This window comes from Crotalus tigris, unplaced genomic scaffold (assembly GCF_016545835.1).
Source record: "Crotalus tigris isolate CLP2741 ecotype Arizona unplaced genomic scaffold, ASM1654583v1 scf7180000017549.6302385, whole genome shotgun sequence".
In the NCBI taxonomy this organism is placed as follows: domain Eukaryota; kingdom Metazoa; phylum Chordata; class Lepidosauria; order Squamata; family Viperidae; genus Crotalus; species Crotalus tigris.
The window spans coordinates 2,690,750-2,708,177 of NW_024096467.1; the positions used below are offsets into that span (position 1 = coordinate 2,690,750).

General features: G+C 40.3%; 1 protein-coding gene across 4 annotated transcripts; it reads left to right on the forward strand.

The window, feature by feature from the left end:
• Positions 1-154: 154 nt before the first annotated feature.
• MYNN (myoneurin) lies at positions 155-15,310 on the forward strand. 4 transcript variants are annotated; one of them, XM_039337527.1, is made up of 9 exons: positions 155-278; positions 1,703-2,002; positions 3,058-3,860; positions 6,666-6,825; positions 6,917-7,095; positions 7,361-7,444; positions 7,608-7,694; positions 8,844-8,882; positions 11,342-15,310. In XM_039337527.1, exons 2-9 carry the CDS (start codon positions 1,737-1,739, stop codon positions 11,599-11,601), a joined length of 1,878 nt encoding a protein of 625 aa, XP_039193461.1. In that variant the 5' UTR covers positions 155-278; positions 1,703-1,736; the 3' UTR covers positions 11,602-15,310. The 4 variants fall into 4 exon arrangements, with proteins under 4 accessions (XP_039193461.1, XP_039193488.1, XP_039193479.1 ...); XM_039337545.1 differs by lacking the exon at positions 155-278 and adding an exon at positions 374-423; XM_039337536.1 differs by lacking the exon at positions 155-278 and adding an exon at positions 450-1,313.
• Positions 15,311-17,428: the final 2,118 nt, after the last annotated feature.

Below are 17,428 nucleotides of genomic sequence, written 5' to 3' on the forward strand. Positions count from 1 at the left end.
TCTACAAAGTCATTCGCACCTCCTAAAAATTGATAGTTTATGGCGCTAGACATCATGGGAAATGTAGTTTATACTGTGGAAACGCCCATTCCCTACGTAATTAAGCTCCGCCCCGGTTTCAACCGCAACCATCGCCACTCTTTCGTGGCTGGAATTGTCCCGCGAACGGAAGTGAGCCTTGAACCGCCATCAACCAAGGAGGCGGAGCCAATAGCGTCATCACAAAATGGCGCCCTGAGCGGAAGAGGCTTCCGCTCTCGCGTTGCCACCCCTGCCAGGTGTGTTTGCCTAGTAATTCTGAAGGGAGGGGGGGGAAGGAAGCGGGCTAGGACGGAACCATTTGGGCTGGATGGCGGGGGGGAGGGGAAGGAAAAGGAATAGCCGGGCTTGCTGGAGAAAAGTCCGAAGGACCGAGGAGAAGAAGTGGGTAGGAGGTAGTCCAGCCGGCGGGCGTGTGTGACAGGAGAGAGCCGGCAGTTGGGGAGGTCAAATTTGGACCAGAGGAGTTCTTCCCCGTCAGCCAACTCTCAGGCAAAAGGGAAAGCTGACAAGATGCTGGTGCCAGTTTCTGTTCTGCTCTTGCAGAGTGGTTTTCCCCCAGGAGGTGCCCTCTGCAGCATTGCCCCAAAACTCCCCATCATCCCCGCCTCCCCCTCAATGTATTAGTTATTAGGAAAGGCATCCTGTCTCCCCAGGGACCCCATGCAGCTGCACAGGGGGTAACCCCTTAAGAGCCTTATGGGGAAGTTCGGGAGAGGAAGGGGGACTGAGCCCAACTCACCCAGTGAGGCCCTTGAATCTGGGTCTCTCCAGTCCTGGTCCAACTTTCCACTCCATATAGATTGATTAGATTAATAACACAATCCCACCTTTCCTCCTGCTCATCCTGCTCCCTCCCCCATCTGTTAGCTAGGGTTGCATATCCTACTTTTTGTAGTATTTTATTTGTATATTATCTTTTTAATATTGTAAGCCATCCAAAGTTACCCTGTGGTAAGATGGATGGCCAGTAAATTTAATAAATAAATAGGTCACCTGTATAGATCTCGGTTAGGAACACCAAAAACTAAAGGTGTCTTTGGGGGAATGCAGAGGGTCCATGTGCTAACTGGCAGTCCAAATCACATTTTGCCCTTTTGTATCTGGATCCCTACATAAAGGCAGTGATATAACACCCTTTGCATAAAATAGGAAGATTCTCAGTTGAGCTGTGCAACTGAGATAAATCCTTAAGTTTGGCTTCTTGAATTCATTCTGCCAAATATACATGGGGTTGGGAAAACCTACTCTGATGATGCAGGAAGTCTAATAAGGTACTCCTTTTATTCAGTCTCTGGTTAGCAAACAAAGAGTCCACTTTTCAAAATCTCTCATTGCGTTCTAAACAATGTTTAACCTGCTACCTTTTTGATGTGATTTAAATTTGCTTATTTTGGAAAGGGAATACTCATACTTTCTAGAACATCTTTTCTCAGCAAATGTTTTTGTGGGCTACAGCACCTGTGGGGATGTTGTATTTGGCGAAGGAAATAGTTTTAGTTTTGTCTGAGCATTTTGCTTTTCTTCATAATAATTAGATTCTGTTGTCTTAATAATAGAAAAATAGTAAATGGAGACAAATCTTTGAATGAGGTTTGTGTTATTCCTTTTATTCTACTGGAACTAGGGACCCCAATGCTTATATATTTGTTTTTCATCTCAGGCCAAAGGGAAGAAGCTGTGCATCATTACGCAAAATGCAGTGTTCCCACCACTGTGAGCACCTACTGGAAAGTCTGAACAGGCAGCGTGAAGTGGGCTTTCTTTGTGACTGCACCATCATTATTGGTGAATTCCAGTTCAAGGCTCATCGAAATGTTCTTGCATCTTTTAGCGAATACTTTTGGGCTATTTACAGAGATACTTCAGAGAGTAATATATTTCTGGATCAGAATCAAGTGAAGGCTGATGGATTTCAGAAACTTTTGGAATTCATATACACAGGAGATTTAAACCTTGATAGGTATGGCTGGAGATTTATTTAGTGTTTAAAGGAAATACTAGACCGAGAACTATCAGTAAATAGAATGTTTTTGCTTAAGGTATAAATTACAATGTAAGTTAAGATGTCACAGAAGAGGAAACTAGTATATACAAGGTGATGTGCAATGTTACATAACAATTGGTTTGATCCAATTTGCAAGCTCTTCATGGTAGAAAATCCTCTGTTATAAGAGTGGTGTACTTAAAAAAAATCAGTATTAAGGAAGTTGGGAGAAAATGTCTTGATTCAAGTGTCCTAATAAGCAACAGCTTAACAGATTGTATGACAACAGCTTGTTACAAGGAATTAGACCTGATACCCCTTGTTATGTATTTAGATATTAGATTTATACCCTGCCTTTGTTCAGAAGAAGCCAACTATATACTTGCTTCTCCTACTTGTCCCCACAAGGACTACTGTGGGAGGCAGTCTGAAGTCACCTGATGATCTTCCATGACTGAGAGTAGATAGAACTTGAATCTCCCCACTTCTAGTCCTAATAATTTAATCGCTACATCACTCTGCCTCTCACAGAGGTGACTGAAGGAATAATTCAGTTAGTATCACTTGGTGAAATATAAAAATTGTTCGTGATTATTTTCTATTTAGCACATTTTTGTCGGCTAAACTGACTTCGATATTTTCAGGTTTAGAATTTGCCCAGTGGCCCATCTAAGCATTGGATCTTGTGTCTTAATATTTACCATATTTTTGTGTGGTAGTACTTCTGTTGTCTCATACTCTGTGTCAGCTAAGGTCCAAAATCATGTTTGATTCATCTGAATAACAGTAAATTAGACTGCATAGTTCAGATGAGTTGATTGGTATAATGGGGTTACATAGCAGTGACATAACTTTAAGACTGATGCTTATTTTAATGGCCTTTCAAAAGAGGAAAAAGTAGCATGTTATAAGGCTCATTTCTGATATAGATTTTTAAAATCTTGTTTAAAAATTGTATCAGTTTGCTCAATTTAATATTTATGCATTTTTAAGACCATCAGTTTTCTGCATATGGTACCTTTTTCTTGCAGTTGGAATGTTAAAGAAATTCACCAGGCTGCCGACTATCTTAAAGTGGAGGAAGTAGTCACTAAGTGTAAAATAAAAATGGAAGACTTTGCTTTTATTGCTAATCCTTCTTCTACAGAAACTTCTAGTATCACTGGGAATATTGCATTGAACCAACAGACTTGCCTGCTAACACTTCGTGACTACAATAACCAGGAGAAATCAGATGCCCCTTCAGTGGATATAACTCAGTCTCCAGTCTTAACAGCAGCCTTGGAAAAAAAATCAGTTCAATCCAAAAAACGGAAAAAGGCCTTCAGTTCCCCCAAACACCCACCAAGCAAGCCAGTACAATATCCAGGTGATGTTGCAGAAAACTCTGCCATGGAGATGTTTTTGGATGCAAATAAATTGGCCACCGAGATAACAGAACAGGCTGCTCAAGGAGGTGATAATTCCGAACTGCAACTTACCCCCGTGGTAGAGAGTGAAACTTTTGCTGCTCAAGAAATCCTTGTGCAGGCTATGGCTGTGAAGCCAAAAAAGGGCAAACCACATCAAAATTGTGCTCTGAAAGAGCACTGCTTATCTAACATCACTAGTGATAAGAACTCCTATCAGTTGGAGAGCTTGGGAGAAGACCTGGATCAGAAATACCCCAAGGCCAAGCCGGTGTGTAATACATGTGGGAAGGTATTTTCTGAATCTAGTAGCCTGAGACGGCACATGCGGATTCACAAGGGAGTCAAGCCGTATGTGTGCCAGCTCTGCGGCAAGGCGTTTACACAGTGCAACCAGCTGAAAACGCATGTAAGAACTCACACAGGTAGGCTCTCTGTTTGGGTTGGGGGTTACTTCTTGTCACAATGAGCAGGAAAGGTCACCCATCTTTCAAATAAATTCTTCCCTCCTTTTGCCAACTTGTGGTCAGTTATAATATAAGCAGAATTCAGTAACATTCTTCATCTTCAGATTATTATTTTTTTCCAAGGAAGCAGGTATATCCTATCAAATGAAACTAGAAATATCTGTATGTCTTTCTTCCATAAACTGCAAGGAGAGATAGAAAGTTTTACAAAATGTAGTTTGTGGGAAGAAAGCTCAGTCCTTGAAAGTAGATCTATTTGTTGATAACAGGTCTACTGATTTGTGAGCTATTATTCTACCTTTTGTGTAAAATTTGTATCCCTTGTTTCTTGCCAGAACTATTCAGGCAAGGACGTTATAAAAGTGCTTTCAAGTAAGTAAAGGAAAAGTAAAGCAAAAAAAAAAAAAAATCCCCCACAATGTTACAAAAATATAGTTAGAGCTTCTTCCAGATCTTTTTAAATAAAATGGTTTCTGGTCGCTGGTGAACAAGTTCTGGTTGACCGTGTAGACCTGCTTTGATGTAAGCAGTAAGTTTGTTTTTGCCATAATTGTAAAAAATGTTAGAGAATGTTATGGCTTCTATGACGAGACAGTTGAGTGAAAGCACTGTGTCGCCCTGCGGTGTCACCCTTTACTTGTCTTGTACATAAACATTTACCTGGACAGGGCATGCGTGAGGCAGAAAGGCTTTAAAAAGGCTCATTCCAGAGAAGTTGGGCTGGCAACTGAGTGATGGTGTGTTGATGGCATATCATGACATAATGGTAGCTGAAGATTTGGTGTGGTGGAGTGGAAGAATGCTTAAGAACACCGAGGAAGAGGCTTGGGAAGAAAACTGAAGACTCAGTGAAGATAAGAATGCATACATTTTATGTTGTGGGGCTTGATAAGGAGGAAGCAACCAGGCTCCAGAGTGTAGTCTGGCTGCTCAGCTTTAAAGCAGCAGCTGAAGTTTTAAAGAGGTTGTGGTGATACCAGAAAGATTGACCCCCAGTGAAGGAGAGGTCATAATTCCAAGGAGTTGACTGGTGTGAGTGACCAGTCTGCTCAGTCAAGGAGAAAGCCTCCCTGTTGTGCTTGGTTTTGGCACCTGGCAAGCTCTCTCCAATGGGAAGAACAGCGACTAAGTGCCAACACTGGATCTGGTCCAAGCAGCAGCCACAAAACCAGCTCAGGCATAAAATCAGCCAAAGTCACGGCAGCTAGCAGTAAAAGAGAGTGATAGAATAGGAAAAATACAGAGAGCTCTTATATTGGTCCTGCCGAATTTGCTCCCAAGCAGTTGTCTCCCAGTCGTGATACTGGTAGTAACTGGCAAGGGCTGGACAAGGGAAGGGGGAGGCTAAGTGCTAAGACAGGGAGTCCCTAGGCCAGGAAACATAGGAGAGAAGCAAAACGACAGAAAAGGATTACAGTAATGTCCTTCTTAGCTCTCTGTGAACCGAAAGACTGGCAAAGAAGGCTTCGTTTCTCACAGGCGGTGTTTTAGGAAGACATCCAAGGTCATGTTGCTTGGCTGGAAAGACAGGCCAGGTGCTAGCTGGATAGATGCCCAGAATCTAAAACTGAAAGCTGAAGACAGCTACAAGGAAGGAGAGGTGAGAAAAATCATTTTTCTTTTAGTATCACATTGGCTGTAAACCAGTAGCTACCACTTCACCAGAAAAGGACTCGTTTAGACTGATCACTGTGAAAGAAAATCCACAACAGTTCCCCCCCTCCTTTTTCTGGTAGGCTATGGAAGCTGTAGTATGAGGCTCCTATGTACAGTATTTAAAGTCATCTTTGTAAGTAATAGTGTGAGCTTGTCAGAGTTCCTTCCATTGGGTTGTTGTTTTTTTTGTGAGGGTTATGTGACAATTAAGCCATATCTTTCTAAACAGTATTTTTGCCATACAAAAGAACTAGAACTAATGAATAAATAACTGGTGCTCTGAATTGTCTTTGCAATAAACAGGGTGCAACTTTATGTTTATGCAACTTTTCAATGGTCAATGTTTTTAACTTTCTATTTGTTTTATACTGTTATTTATGATGTTATAAGCCACACAGAGTTGCTTGACAGTGAGATGGATGGTGTATATATGTAATGATATATAAACTTGGAATGTCAAATCTGACTTGATAAACAATTGTGAAATCATGAAAGGAATACATACGCACACATACACACCTACCTCTTCTTTCCTATTAAATGTGTAATCATTCCAAGACTCAGTGGAGTAAACAACAAAGGTTTAAGCCTTAATTAAGCAGAAAGACAATATCTAGAACTCCCGAACATTTGCTAAGGGGTTGATTTCTGGCAAAAAGTTTTCCAGCATTACAGGGCAGTTACAGCTAAATGGTTTTGGATAATCAGGAAAAACATCTCTCCATTGCATCTAATTACTGGCAATAGATCAGGGGTTTTCAACCTTGGCAACTTTAAGACTTGTGGACTTCAACTCCCAGAATTCCTCAGCCAGCAAAGCTGGCTGAGGAATTCTGGGAGTTGAAGTCCACAAGTCTTAAAGTTGCCAAGGTTGAAAACCCCTGCAATAGATCAAAGTGCTATTATTTCTGGAATAAAGAGGGTTACCAGCCAAAGAGATGGACCTCTGTAGGATCTGAACGATGCCACCAGATGGGGTCCTGCCCACACTCTGAAATTCAGCCATATCTCCCTGTCTCTGTCCACAATTACTTTTTGTCCAAAATGAAAAAAAAAAAAATCCCTTTAGAAGGCATTGCTAAAGGAACATCTTAATTCCCTTCGCAGGTGAAAAGCCATACAAATGTGAACTCTGTGACAAAGGTTTTGTTCAAAAATGCCAGCTTGTTTTCCATAGCCGAATGCATCATGGAGAGGAGAAACCATACAAATGTGACGCCTGCAATCTGCAATTTGCAACTTCAAGTAATCTAAAAATCCATGCTAGGTGAGTGAATGAGCATCACCTGAAATGTGGCTAAATGTTTGCTGAAAAGCCACTGATGCATTGATAGTATGTTTTATTTTTTTAACCTTAGGAAACACAGTGGAGAGAAGCCATATGTCTGTGATCGATGTGGACAGCGATTTGCACAAGCAAGCACGTTGACTTACCATGTGCGACGACACACAGGAGAAAAGCCTTATGTCTGCGATACATGTGGGAAAACTTTTGCAGTTTCAAGTTCACTCATCACTCACTCAAGAAAGCATACAGGTAATCCTGAAATAAATGAATTAGGGGAGAACTTACTGGGCTGATGGAGCTATTCAAAATGGAACCTGAAGGCATGATTTTGCAAGGCAAACATGGATTCATGTGTCTTTGACACTCACTAGGAAAGTATAACAGACTAAAAAGTTTGGAGACCAGACGTCTGATTAAGACCGTTCTATATATCATAAATAAACTATGCTGCCTACATTAGACTGTAGGTGAAAGGCATCATTTTCTGATAACTTATCACTTATTTTCCCTGCAGGAGAGAAACCTTATATATGTGGCATTTGTGGCAAAAGCTTCATTTCTTCAGGAGAACTTAACAAACACTTCCGGTCTCATACAGGTGAAATCTTAGACATGAAACTCCTAGTAAATTCATTACTTGTGCATGAAATGTTGCTTAATGCTACCCTACTGCTCATTTGCTAAGTGGTGATTTCATCCCCCTTCCTGTTGAAATATCTATATTGGAATTTGGTGAGTCTGACTATAAATTTTGTTTTAAGGTGAAAGACCATTTATCTGTGAATTGTGTGGAAATTCCTATACAGATATCAAGAACCTAAAGAAACATAAATTGAAAGTTCATTCGGGTAAGCGGTCACTTTAATACCTAATGCTTGTATAGCCTAGAATATCAAAGCATTTATTTAAAGAAATCTGAGTATCAGTCCTCTAAGCTAACCAAGTAAAATGCTGGATTTTTTTTTAATGACGTCTTGACATTCTCTATTGCTCATCTATCCCTGCATAAAATGTCAAAAAGAAAACCAAGAAAACAAACTGGAACCAGGAAAAGAAAAACGGGGAGGAAAATATAAGAGTATTGCATCATGTTTTCAGTACTGCTTTTCTTTAGTTGAAAAGATTTTTTTCCCCCTCCTCTGACCCTCTGTACTGTTTGTGCAGGTTAATCATTATTAGCTTTTTTATGCAAGGCTGAATCTCAAGTAATTTGTAAAACTAATTTCGTGTCTTTCCTTTATTCTTACAAAAATCCATTATTCTAGTACTGGGTTTAATACTACAATCAAATACTTGGAAGATTTAAGGTGATATCTGTGTCAGACATGTTCCTGCTGCCCACCCACCCACCCCTCAGCTACAGTATGGGTCCTTGGGTATCTTTCTGGGTGTTGTGGTTGTTCCAGAAGACAATACAATTATGTAGTATTTGAAGTACAGATATTTGAAGGGTTAATATATCTGTAAAGATGTTACTGCTTTTTCAGGTATACTGCTCTAAAAGTCTTTATCTTCCTGCCACCTCTTTGCAATTATTTCATGAAACTGAGGATCTCAGTCATCAGTGGATAGACCTTTATGACCGTTGCTGGAATCCTTAAAAACAAAATGTGCATTTCAAACTCTAGTTTTATCTGAAATTCACCGTGCATTGCCCTAAATCAGGGATCCCCAACCCCCAGGCTGTAGCCCACTACTGAGCCTTGGCTCATTTGGAACTGAGCCATGGAAGCGGCGGGCGAGCGCGTGTAGCTCCATTTGTGCAAGCAGTGGGTTACATGTGCCCGTCGCTGGTACAAATGGTACTGCACTCTCACCAGCCATTTCCCCCCACCGCCGCCGGTCCGCAAAGCCAGAAAGATTGTGGATCACTGCCCTAAGTAGATAAAAGCCTATGAGCTGGAAAGTATTAGTTTATTAGTATTAGAGAATATTTGTAGTTCAGGGTTGACCTGAGAGGTCCTTGGTGCTCTCTGAGCTTGCTTGTTTTCTTGCAGATGTTTCATTACCCGAACTAGATAACATCATCAGTGCTGGTAAGGAGTGCTATTTACTGTCAGTTTATATTCTAGTGCAGTGGTTCTCAACCTGTGGGTCGGGACCCCATTTGGGGTCGAACGACCATTTCACGGGGGTCGCCAAACAATGCAGTCCGCCATTTTTTTCCTCTTTTCCTTAGCTGTGCTACTCCCTTTTATTCTATTGGTTTTTGAAAGCCAATAGAATAGACTCTCTTGAATAGAGTCTAATTCTATTGGCTTTCAAAAGCCAATAGGAATTGTCCAGGCTATCTCTGCCCTGCTGAGCCCGCCAAAAGTCCCATTCTGCAAACGGTGCTGCACCAGTTGAGTAGTCCTCGACTTACGACCGGTTGAGTAGTCCTCGACTTACAACCGGTTGGGGGTTGCGGCATTAAAAAGGTTAAGAACCACTGTTCTAGTGGCTTGCCTGTCAGTGTTGGTGGGGGTTAGCTTAGAGATTCTTTGGTTGGGTTATTTGCTATTGACTTCTTTGGCAGTTTCTTGATTGGGGCATTGCTTACTTGACTGTTGGTCCGAAGTTGACCTTGGAGTTAATCTACGCTGATCTGGGTGCTGATTGCTGATGGAGAGGTGCTTGGGTCTTTTTGTTCTTTTTTGGGCTAGGTGATAGTCTCTTTTGCATAGTCTATAGATGTTGATAATGTCTATGTGTCTGTTGATGGCTGATTTGTCAGAATGCCAGGCTTCCAGAAATTCCCTGGCATTTTTGGACTTGGCTTAGTCTAGGATGTTCATATTTTCCCAGCTGAGACTATGATTAAATCTGTCTACGTGTTTTGAAATTAAAGAATTTCCATCATATCTTCTGACTGCTAGTTGATGTTTGTGGATGCATTTTGCCAATCTTCTGCCTGTTTGTCCTACATAGTGGTTGTTGCAGTCCTGACACTGTGTGTTGTAGATGATTCCTGTTTTTTCTTCTGGGGTTGCTGCGTCTTTTGGTCTGCTTAGGATATTTTGAAGGGCTTTAGTTGGCTTGTGTGCTATGTTGATTCCATGTGTTTGTAAGAGTCAGTTGGTGGTTTCTGAGATATTCTTGATGTGTGGCAGTGTAATTCTTTTTAGGGTTTGTGTTGGCTGTACTGTATTGGGTTGAGTGGTCAGGGACTTTTTGATAAAGTTGCATGGGTATCTGTTTTGTTAGAATATGCTGTATAGATGCTCTTTCCTTTTTCTGCTCTTCTGGGTTGCTGCAGTGTCCTTACACAACTTCTCTTGTGCCAGAAGGTATGATGAAAATTCTTTAATTTCACAACATATAGACAGATGTAGCCATAGTTTCAGTTGGGATTTTTTGATGGAGATCTAGAAGAGCCTTTCCTCAGTAACACTTTTTAAAAAAGAGAGGCAGTGTGCCTCAGTGGTTAAAGTCTTAGACTGGCACCAGAGAGCTCCAGGTTCTAGCCGGTCCTATGCCACAGAAACTGAGTGGGTGATTTGGGACCGGTTGCTCTCTCAACTCAACCTCTCCCATAGGAATGTGGCTGTGGGGAAAAACAGAAGAAGGAGCACTGGGGTGTGCTGCCTTGAGCTCCTGAATGAAGGATAAGCTATAACTCTAAAAAATAAATAATATGTTGCAGTCTAATTCTCGTTAGTGCCAGTAGCTATGTTAGCTTTTATGGGGGTGGATTGAGAAGTAAAGGGAAACAACTTTTTCAAATATTCTTCTAAATCTAGAAGCTAATTGCTATGCTGGGTGTTGCTGGATGGTCATTACCTATAAAGCCTTTATATCACATCAGTCCATCCTGCTCGTTCAGGCAGGACAAACATGCTATGGATCCGTCAATCGGAGAATTCCAACCGGTAGGGTCAAGCTGCCCCTGCTTTGTGAAACATCTTGCCCTCAGATGTTGGCTTTCCACAAAGAGGTCAAAACCTAGCTGTGTAGCCTTGCCAGGAGAACCCCTCCTTCCCCCTGTATTAACAACTCTTAGTCTCCCCATCTTCGATCTCTCCATCTCTTGCAGTTTTACAACACTGTTTTACATTTTTAAATTTTTAATCTTAAATTATTTGGTTGAAATGTTTTATTGTATTGATTAAATTGTACACTGATCAGAGCTTCTCTGTGAGGGAGATGGGTGGTTAAGAAGTTTGATACACACACACACACACACACACACACACACACACACACACACACTGACTCCTGTTTTTTCTTTTGGGGCTGCTGGTTAGGATATTTTGCAGGGCCCAGCAACCTCAGAAGAAAAAACAGGAGTCAGTGTACGTGTGTGTGTGTGTGTGTGTGTGTGTGTGTGTAAGTGTGTGTGTATAAAATATAAATATTATATATATATATATTAATAATATATATAATATTATAATATATAATATAAATATAAAATAAATATAAATCTAATGTTCCTTGGGCCCATGTTACATGTGATAAATTAAATAGCTCTTTATTTTCAAGAGTAATTCTTCAGTTTTGTTTGATTTTTCAGATCCCGAGTATCCTTTGGATTCCATTGCACTTGACCCTTCCTTCAGCGAGCAAGATTCAATTCCAAGTGAGAAAAGCCTTTTGCTGGAGTCTGCTGATGTGAAGCCTTCAGACATATTGCCTCTGCCCATTGGAACAGAGGACCATCAGATATTGCTACCTGTCACAGATGGTCAGTCTCCCCCATCCGACACACTCCTGAGATCTACCATCACAGGATATTCAGAACCTCAGTTTATTTTCCTCCAACAATTGTACTGACAACTGTGAGTGATGAAAACTCTAGGAATGCAAGCATCTCTTATCAAAAGGAGCTGTGGATAAGCTAGATTTCATCTCAGATTAGGGACTTTGAGTGATGCATCTTTGCTTTGAGTTCAGCTTTTCTGTAATATTTTGTTATTCTAGAACAAAGATTGTGTATTTTCACCTGAAAGAATCAAGATTGCATTTTCTAGGAGATAAAAAAAAGCTTTTGTTTTTCTTCAACATCTGCCTTAAGAATTCTAAACCATTTAATACGGGGAAGATCCTTCAGTGTTCATGCAGAAACTAAGCCAAGGTATTCAAACTAAAAACATTGAACTGAAATAAGGGAGGAGTCTTTTTAAACTTTAAATGACTTAGCTTTTGAAGTAAACAAACCCAACAATAATTGAAAGCAACTCTGAAAACAGCCAATATAGATGCAGCAGCTGCCCAGTATGTTCCATGGAGTGTTGCAGATACAACTGGATGCCAGTGGACAAAAGATGGGGAAGTTGTCCCATTTCCAAGATGTCAACTTTTCTGTCATGGACAGTAAGGATCTTGGGACAGAGGATGCTATCTGAAGAAGATGCTGTTTCTCCAGAAGCAGAGATAAATTTGAATGAGGGATTAAGTCATTGGATATAGAAAGCTGCAACAATGATTACTATGTAGACCACTAGATGAATTTCTTGTCTAAAGAGAAATTTGCAAAGTTGCCTATATCAGCTAAATAGCCTGATAAGTTATTATCAGTGATTCTGCTATGTATTGGCTCCATCGATAATGAATAATATAATTATAATGTCCTTGAAGTCAGATTTCAGTTCTTAGGGATAAAATTCAAAGCTAGAATCACCCAAAGTAATTTTTTTCTGACTTGCTACCTATTCTATATGGATTCAGATAGTCCGATTACTTGGTTCCAGTTTCAGATATCCCGGGCTTGAAAACTTTGGAATGGCTTGGTTACAAATTTAAGAAAAGCTCTTCTGGTTTATCAGTATTCTTGCAAAAATTAGTAGCTTTCTGAGAGGGTTGTTAGTTTGTTCTGTCATGTTAGTTGTAGAAAAAGAATTTTATTTCTTCCACAGCTATCAGAAAAATGAAGGGGCTGGAAGAAGAAATACCTAGAATCCATCTTTTCTCTGGGACGCTATTTGATCACTGCTGTGGAAATATTTGTGCTCACCCAGTTTAAAATTTTGAGCGGTTCATGCATACCAAATCAGTTTCTAAATACATAACTGAATTCTGATCAATCCTTTCTGATGGATTATAAAATCTTTGCACAACAAGAGCTGCCCCAAACCCTATGTAATATCCACACTGATCATTTCTATACTGCTAAAGGCATGTTGGGTTCTTTTTTTCTTTTCTTAAAAAGCAATTCCCTTCCAGTTGAAATTCTTAGCAAAAATTCAATGCAAGCTCTAGAAGTTGTTCCTTCCTATTTCCACAGAAGAGTCAAAAATGACAAATCTTTTTTTAGCTCTTGTTGGCAGTTACGTTTTTCATTTAGTAATACCAAGTGTTTCTGTGAGGAGATGCCAAGTGGCTGACTATTTTTTCCAGTCACTCCTTGCCATATACATGTGCTTTAAGGAGCTCTACATTGTAAAAGAATTAACCTGCTAGTTTCAACCAAAGATTCAATTTATTTAGAATTCTGTCTTCATGTTTTGACTAGGAGGTGCTCTTAAGAAATTGCTGATAAGTACATGTTTTTAAAAAGGGCTGGTAAGTTGACATTAAACAGAGTATGATCTCTTATTTTTCTTTGTAGACCTTAGGAAATACAAGCCAGGAATATTGAAAGAGATGGAGAAATGTTTGAATAGGATTCCATTCTTTTACAAATTTATTCAATGGAGCAAATGCAAATTCATTGTGTCATAAGAAAAAGTACATTTATTAAATGCATAGTAGTTTTAGCACTAACACAACCTCTACCCTCTCTCTGACAACTATATCAAATTCAAATTCTGATTTGGCTAAGATTTGAAGTACCCACTTAGATAGGCTTACGTAGGTGTATGGTATTATGCGCAAAACTAAATATAATCCAGTAACTAGGAATCCAGATTCAGACAGAGTGAACTGTATTCCTTACATTGCATAATTTTAAAGGAACCAATACATTTTGCCCTCCAGTTCCTGTAGGCAAGAGATCTGTGTGCCGTGTGGTAACAGAGCTATATCCCAATTATTGAATCTGGGAGTTTTTAGAACTGTATGCAAAGGATGAACGTTGCCATTGGATGTGAATATCATTGCGTAGACATTTGACACGAGTAAGACCTAGAAAAAGAGAAGAGTTTAAAAGGCATCTCCGTGCATTTTTCAGGACCAGGAGAGCTAGAGACTCAGTAATTCTGATTTTAGGAACCATGTTCCTAGCCTGATGCGCTTGGTTGGTAAATCCAATAATCTTCTCCTGAATCTTCAAAAAATAAGAAGGATTTTGCTCTTGGTAACAGCAGCCAAACTGCTGTCCTAATGAACATCAACCCAAAGTCAAGTGGTTTTGGTACGTGTTTCGTCCCCCCAGTACCCAAGAACATAATTAGCATTGTTGGATTCATTTAGGAGTTACAGTTTAAGGAAGAGGGAAAGGAGGGTTATCTCTGTGAGGTTTGGCAACCACTCCCCATATTTTTGAAGATGGAGAGAACCTGGTTATTTTTTTCTTCTGATAGATATTTTTCTGATACACAACCTGACTTTTGTGGTATAATTTTGCTTAGTGCTGGTGATACTAAGCTTCAATTAGCACAAAACAAAATCTGAAAAGTGTATGAAGATACTTTTGGGATATACTTCTTTGTAATATCATTGTAAACTACGTTCTAGGGAAAACAGATGATTTGGGTCACTCTTGAATATTGTTTCAGAATTCCAAAAATCTTGCCCCGGGGTTTTTTATTGGATTGTATTTGACTATTTAATATTTATATATTTTTTTTCCTTTCTACGGTTTGTGGTTTGTACATGAAGCAATTTTTTAAAAGATCATTTTTATCTTATACACTACATAGGCTCTGGGAGAGCTGAAAATTATTGCAGCAATAACTGAATATACAACCTTTTTTTCCAGTTTGAAGTTTCTACTGTGATACTTGGAAAATTTGGACAATTGAATGATATCTTTTTCACAAATCATGGTTTCTGCTGGTATTAAAAGTACTAGCTGCAAGGATTTGCTGGATACTGTAGAGATTATGTCACAAAAAGGGGTATGCTACATTTTGTGCATAAAACTTCCCCCTCTAGTTTGTGGGGGGGGGGGAAGATAGAAGGAAGAGCCAACTGCATTTTGGACTTACACTAACCTTCCGGTTGATGACCAGTTATTTGCTGTGATTCAACAACCATTAAACAGAGGTTTTGATGCTGATGAGGAATGCTGCCTTCATGAAGAAAAGGGATGTTCAGACCTTTCCTTCATCTGCATGTTGAGCTCTTGGCTGAGAATGTGACTTTTGCCATAGGTCAGTCGCACAATTGTGGGCATTCCGAAGACTTTTCTGACTTACCCCCCCCCCTCCAGTTTAAATTATTTCTGAAATATTTTTCTCACGTATTTACAAATCTTTTTCGTTCATGGGTATATATGTATGTATGTGTAGCTGACTTCCTGTTTTTGTACATCCCTCCGAGGGTATACGTACATAGGTTGCAATATTTTAATGTTAGATTTGAATAAACTGGTTTTGTAATACTTCTGGGCTCTGCCCTCCTATTGTTGCTTGGGATACAAAGAGACACAGAAGAGTGATTTGAAAAAGCTTCATTCCAGAATGATCATTGACCTAAACATGAAACAAACCAAGCAAGGATTTTAGGATAATTGGTTTGGGTGGTTTGGGCTGCTAATGGGCTTCTTTTAACTCCATCTATAGCAGTGCCAAGAGTGTTAAAATAAATAGCCAGTTGGCTATGAAATATTGCTCTCATACTTTGAGGCCAAACTATTGAGAGAGGCTGCCTTACTGAAAGCTCACAATTAAACAAACTGCGGCATAACTGTGCACAGGATGCTATTGCAAATTGTTCGCCTGTAACTCCTAAAGGGATTGATTGATGAGGACTATGGCTAACCTACTTGTGGAGCATCCACGTACACTTGGCAGTAACTGGCTTAGGTGACAGGGTTTTTTCTACTGTCACTGCTAAGTGGCCCATGCTTGCTGATACAGGTAGCAGAAAAAAGTGACTTGTGACCATTTTTCACATATATGACTGTTAGCATTCCCATGGTCTCGTGATTTTCATTTGGATGCTTGATAGTTAGTTCATATTTATGACAGATGTCGTGTCCCCGTGGTCCTGTGATCATCTTTGCAACTGTCTGACAAGCAAAGTCAATGGGGAAGCCAGGTTCACTTAAAAACAATGAAGTGTTGTATAAGTCTAAGTGCTAATGCTATCAAACTGCAATTAATCCTTAGTTTACAATCATTCATTTAGCAACCGTTCAAAGTTACAATGGCACTGAAAAAAGTGACAACTAGTCCTTGTATTTAAGACTTGCAGCATCCTTGCCGTCACATTGATCATAATATGGATGCTTGGCAACCAGCATTATTTATGATGGTGAGAGTATCCTGAATTATGGGATCATCATTTGCCATTCTGCCAACAAGCAAAAGTTGGTGGGGGAAGCGGATCCATGTAACCACTTACAAATAAATTAACAAAATTCGCTTAACCACCATGCCAAAAAGGTCATAAAATCAGGCGTAACTCACTTAATGACATCACTTAGTGAAGGAAGTTCAGGTCCCATTGTGGTCATATGTTAAGGACTACCTATATACTTAAGTATATACTACCTATATACTTAAGAAGCACAAATTATACCAATAGAAGTAAGATTGCAGAAAAGTTGCTCTTTTTAGTCTTAATGCCTCAATTTGATGAAGCCTTCCCTCTCAAGGTCATTGTGACATTATGACACCCAATCTAAGTGATGAATACTTAGAAGTATAAATCAGTTTTGAGGAAGATTAGGAACACAATACATGTGCTTTACACCTCATTGTTTTGTACTTCTGTCAATCTGTGATTCAGGAAAATACCTTTAAATCAGACATGTCAAACACAAGGCTCGGGGGCCGGATGCAGCCCGCAAAGTGGTTTCATGTGGCTCACGAAGCCATCCTGGAAACAGTGAGGGAACGGCCCCCGCTGCCTTGGCCCTGGCCCAGGCCGACCGGGAGCCAATGTACAATTTTGTGGTGGCCATCTATGCTGAAACGCATTCAGTCTTAGCTCCACAAGGCCGTCCAGAAATAGCGGGGAACCAGCCCCTGCTGCATTGGCCCCGTCCCCTGGGTGCATGCTGAGGAGGTGTCACCCTTTGTGAGGAATGAAGAAATGGACCATGCCTTGGCACTTGCCCTGGTCCCATCCCCTTCTGCCAGAGACCCTCAGATCTGTCCCATTCCTGCCCAGACCCCCACAGGCACCCTTGATGCAAACGATGTAGAGCTGGCCACGCCCACCCAGTAGGCCACACCCACTCCATCCACGCCCACCCAGTAGGTCGCATCCACCCTGGCCACACTCACCCAGCCCCCCAAGGGCAACCGCAATGCTGATGCGGCCCTCAATGAAATTGAGTTTGACACCCCTGCTTTAAATATATCATTTCAGGGAACAGACCATGTTTTTCAAACTGAAATATATTATCATATTTTATCATTTCAGCAGCTGATTCTGAAATGACTGGTGTTCTTACTCAGAATGTAACAATCCGAGATGTATTATTATCACCTTTTTTAGAAGTTATAATAAAAAAATCACGCCAGTGCATAAAGAAAGATTACAGCCTGCA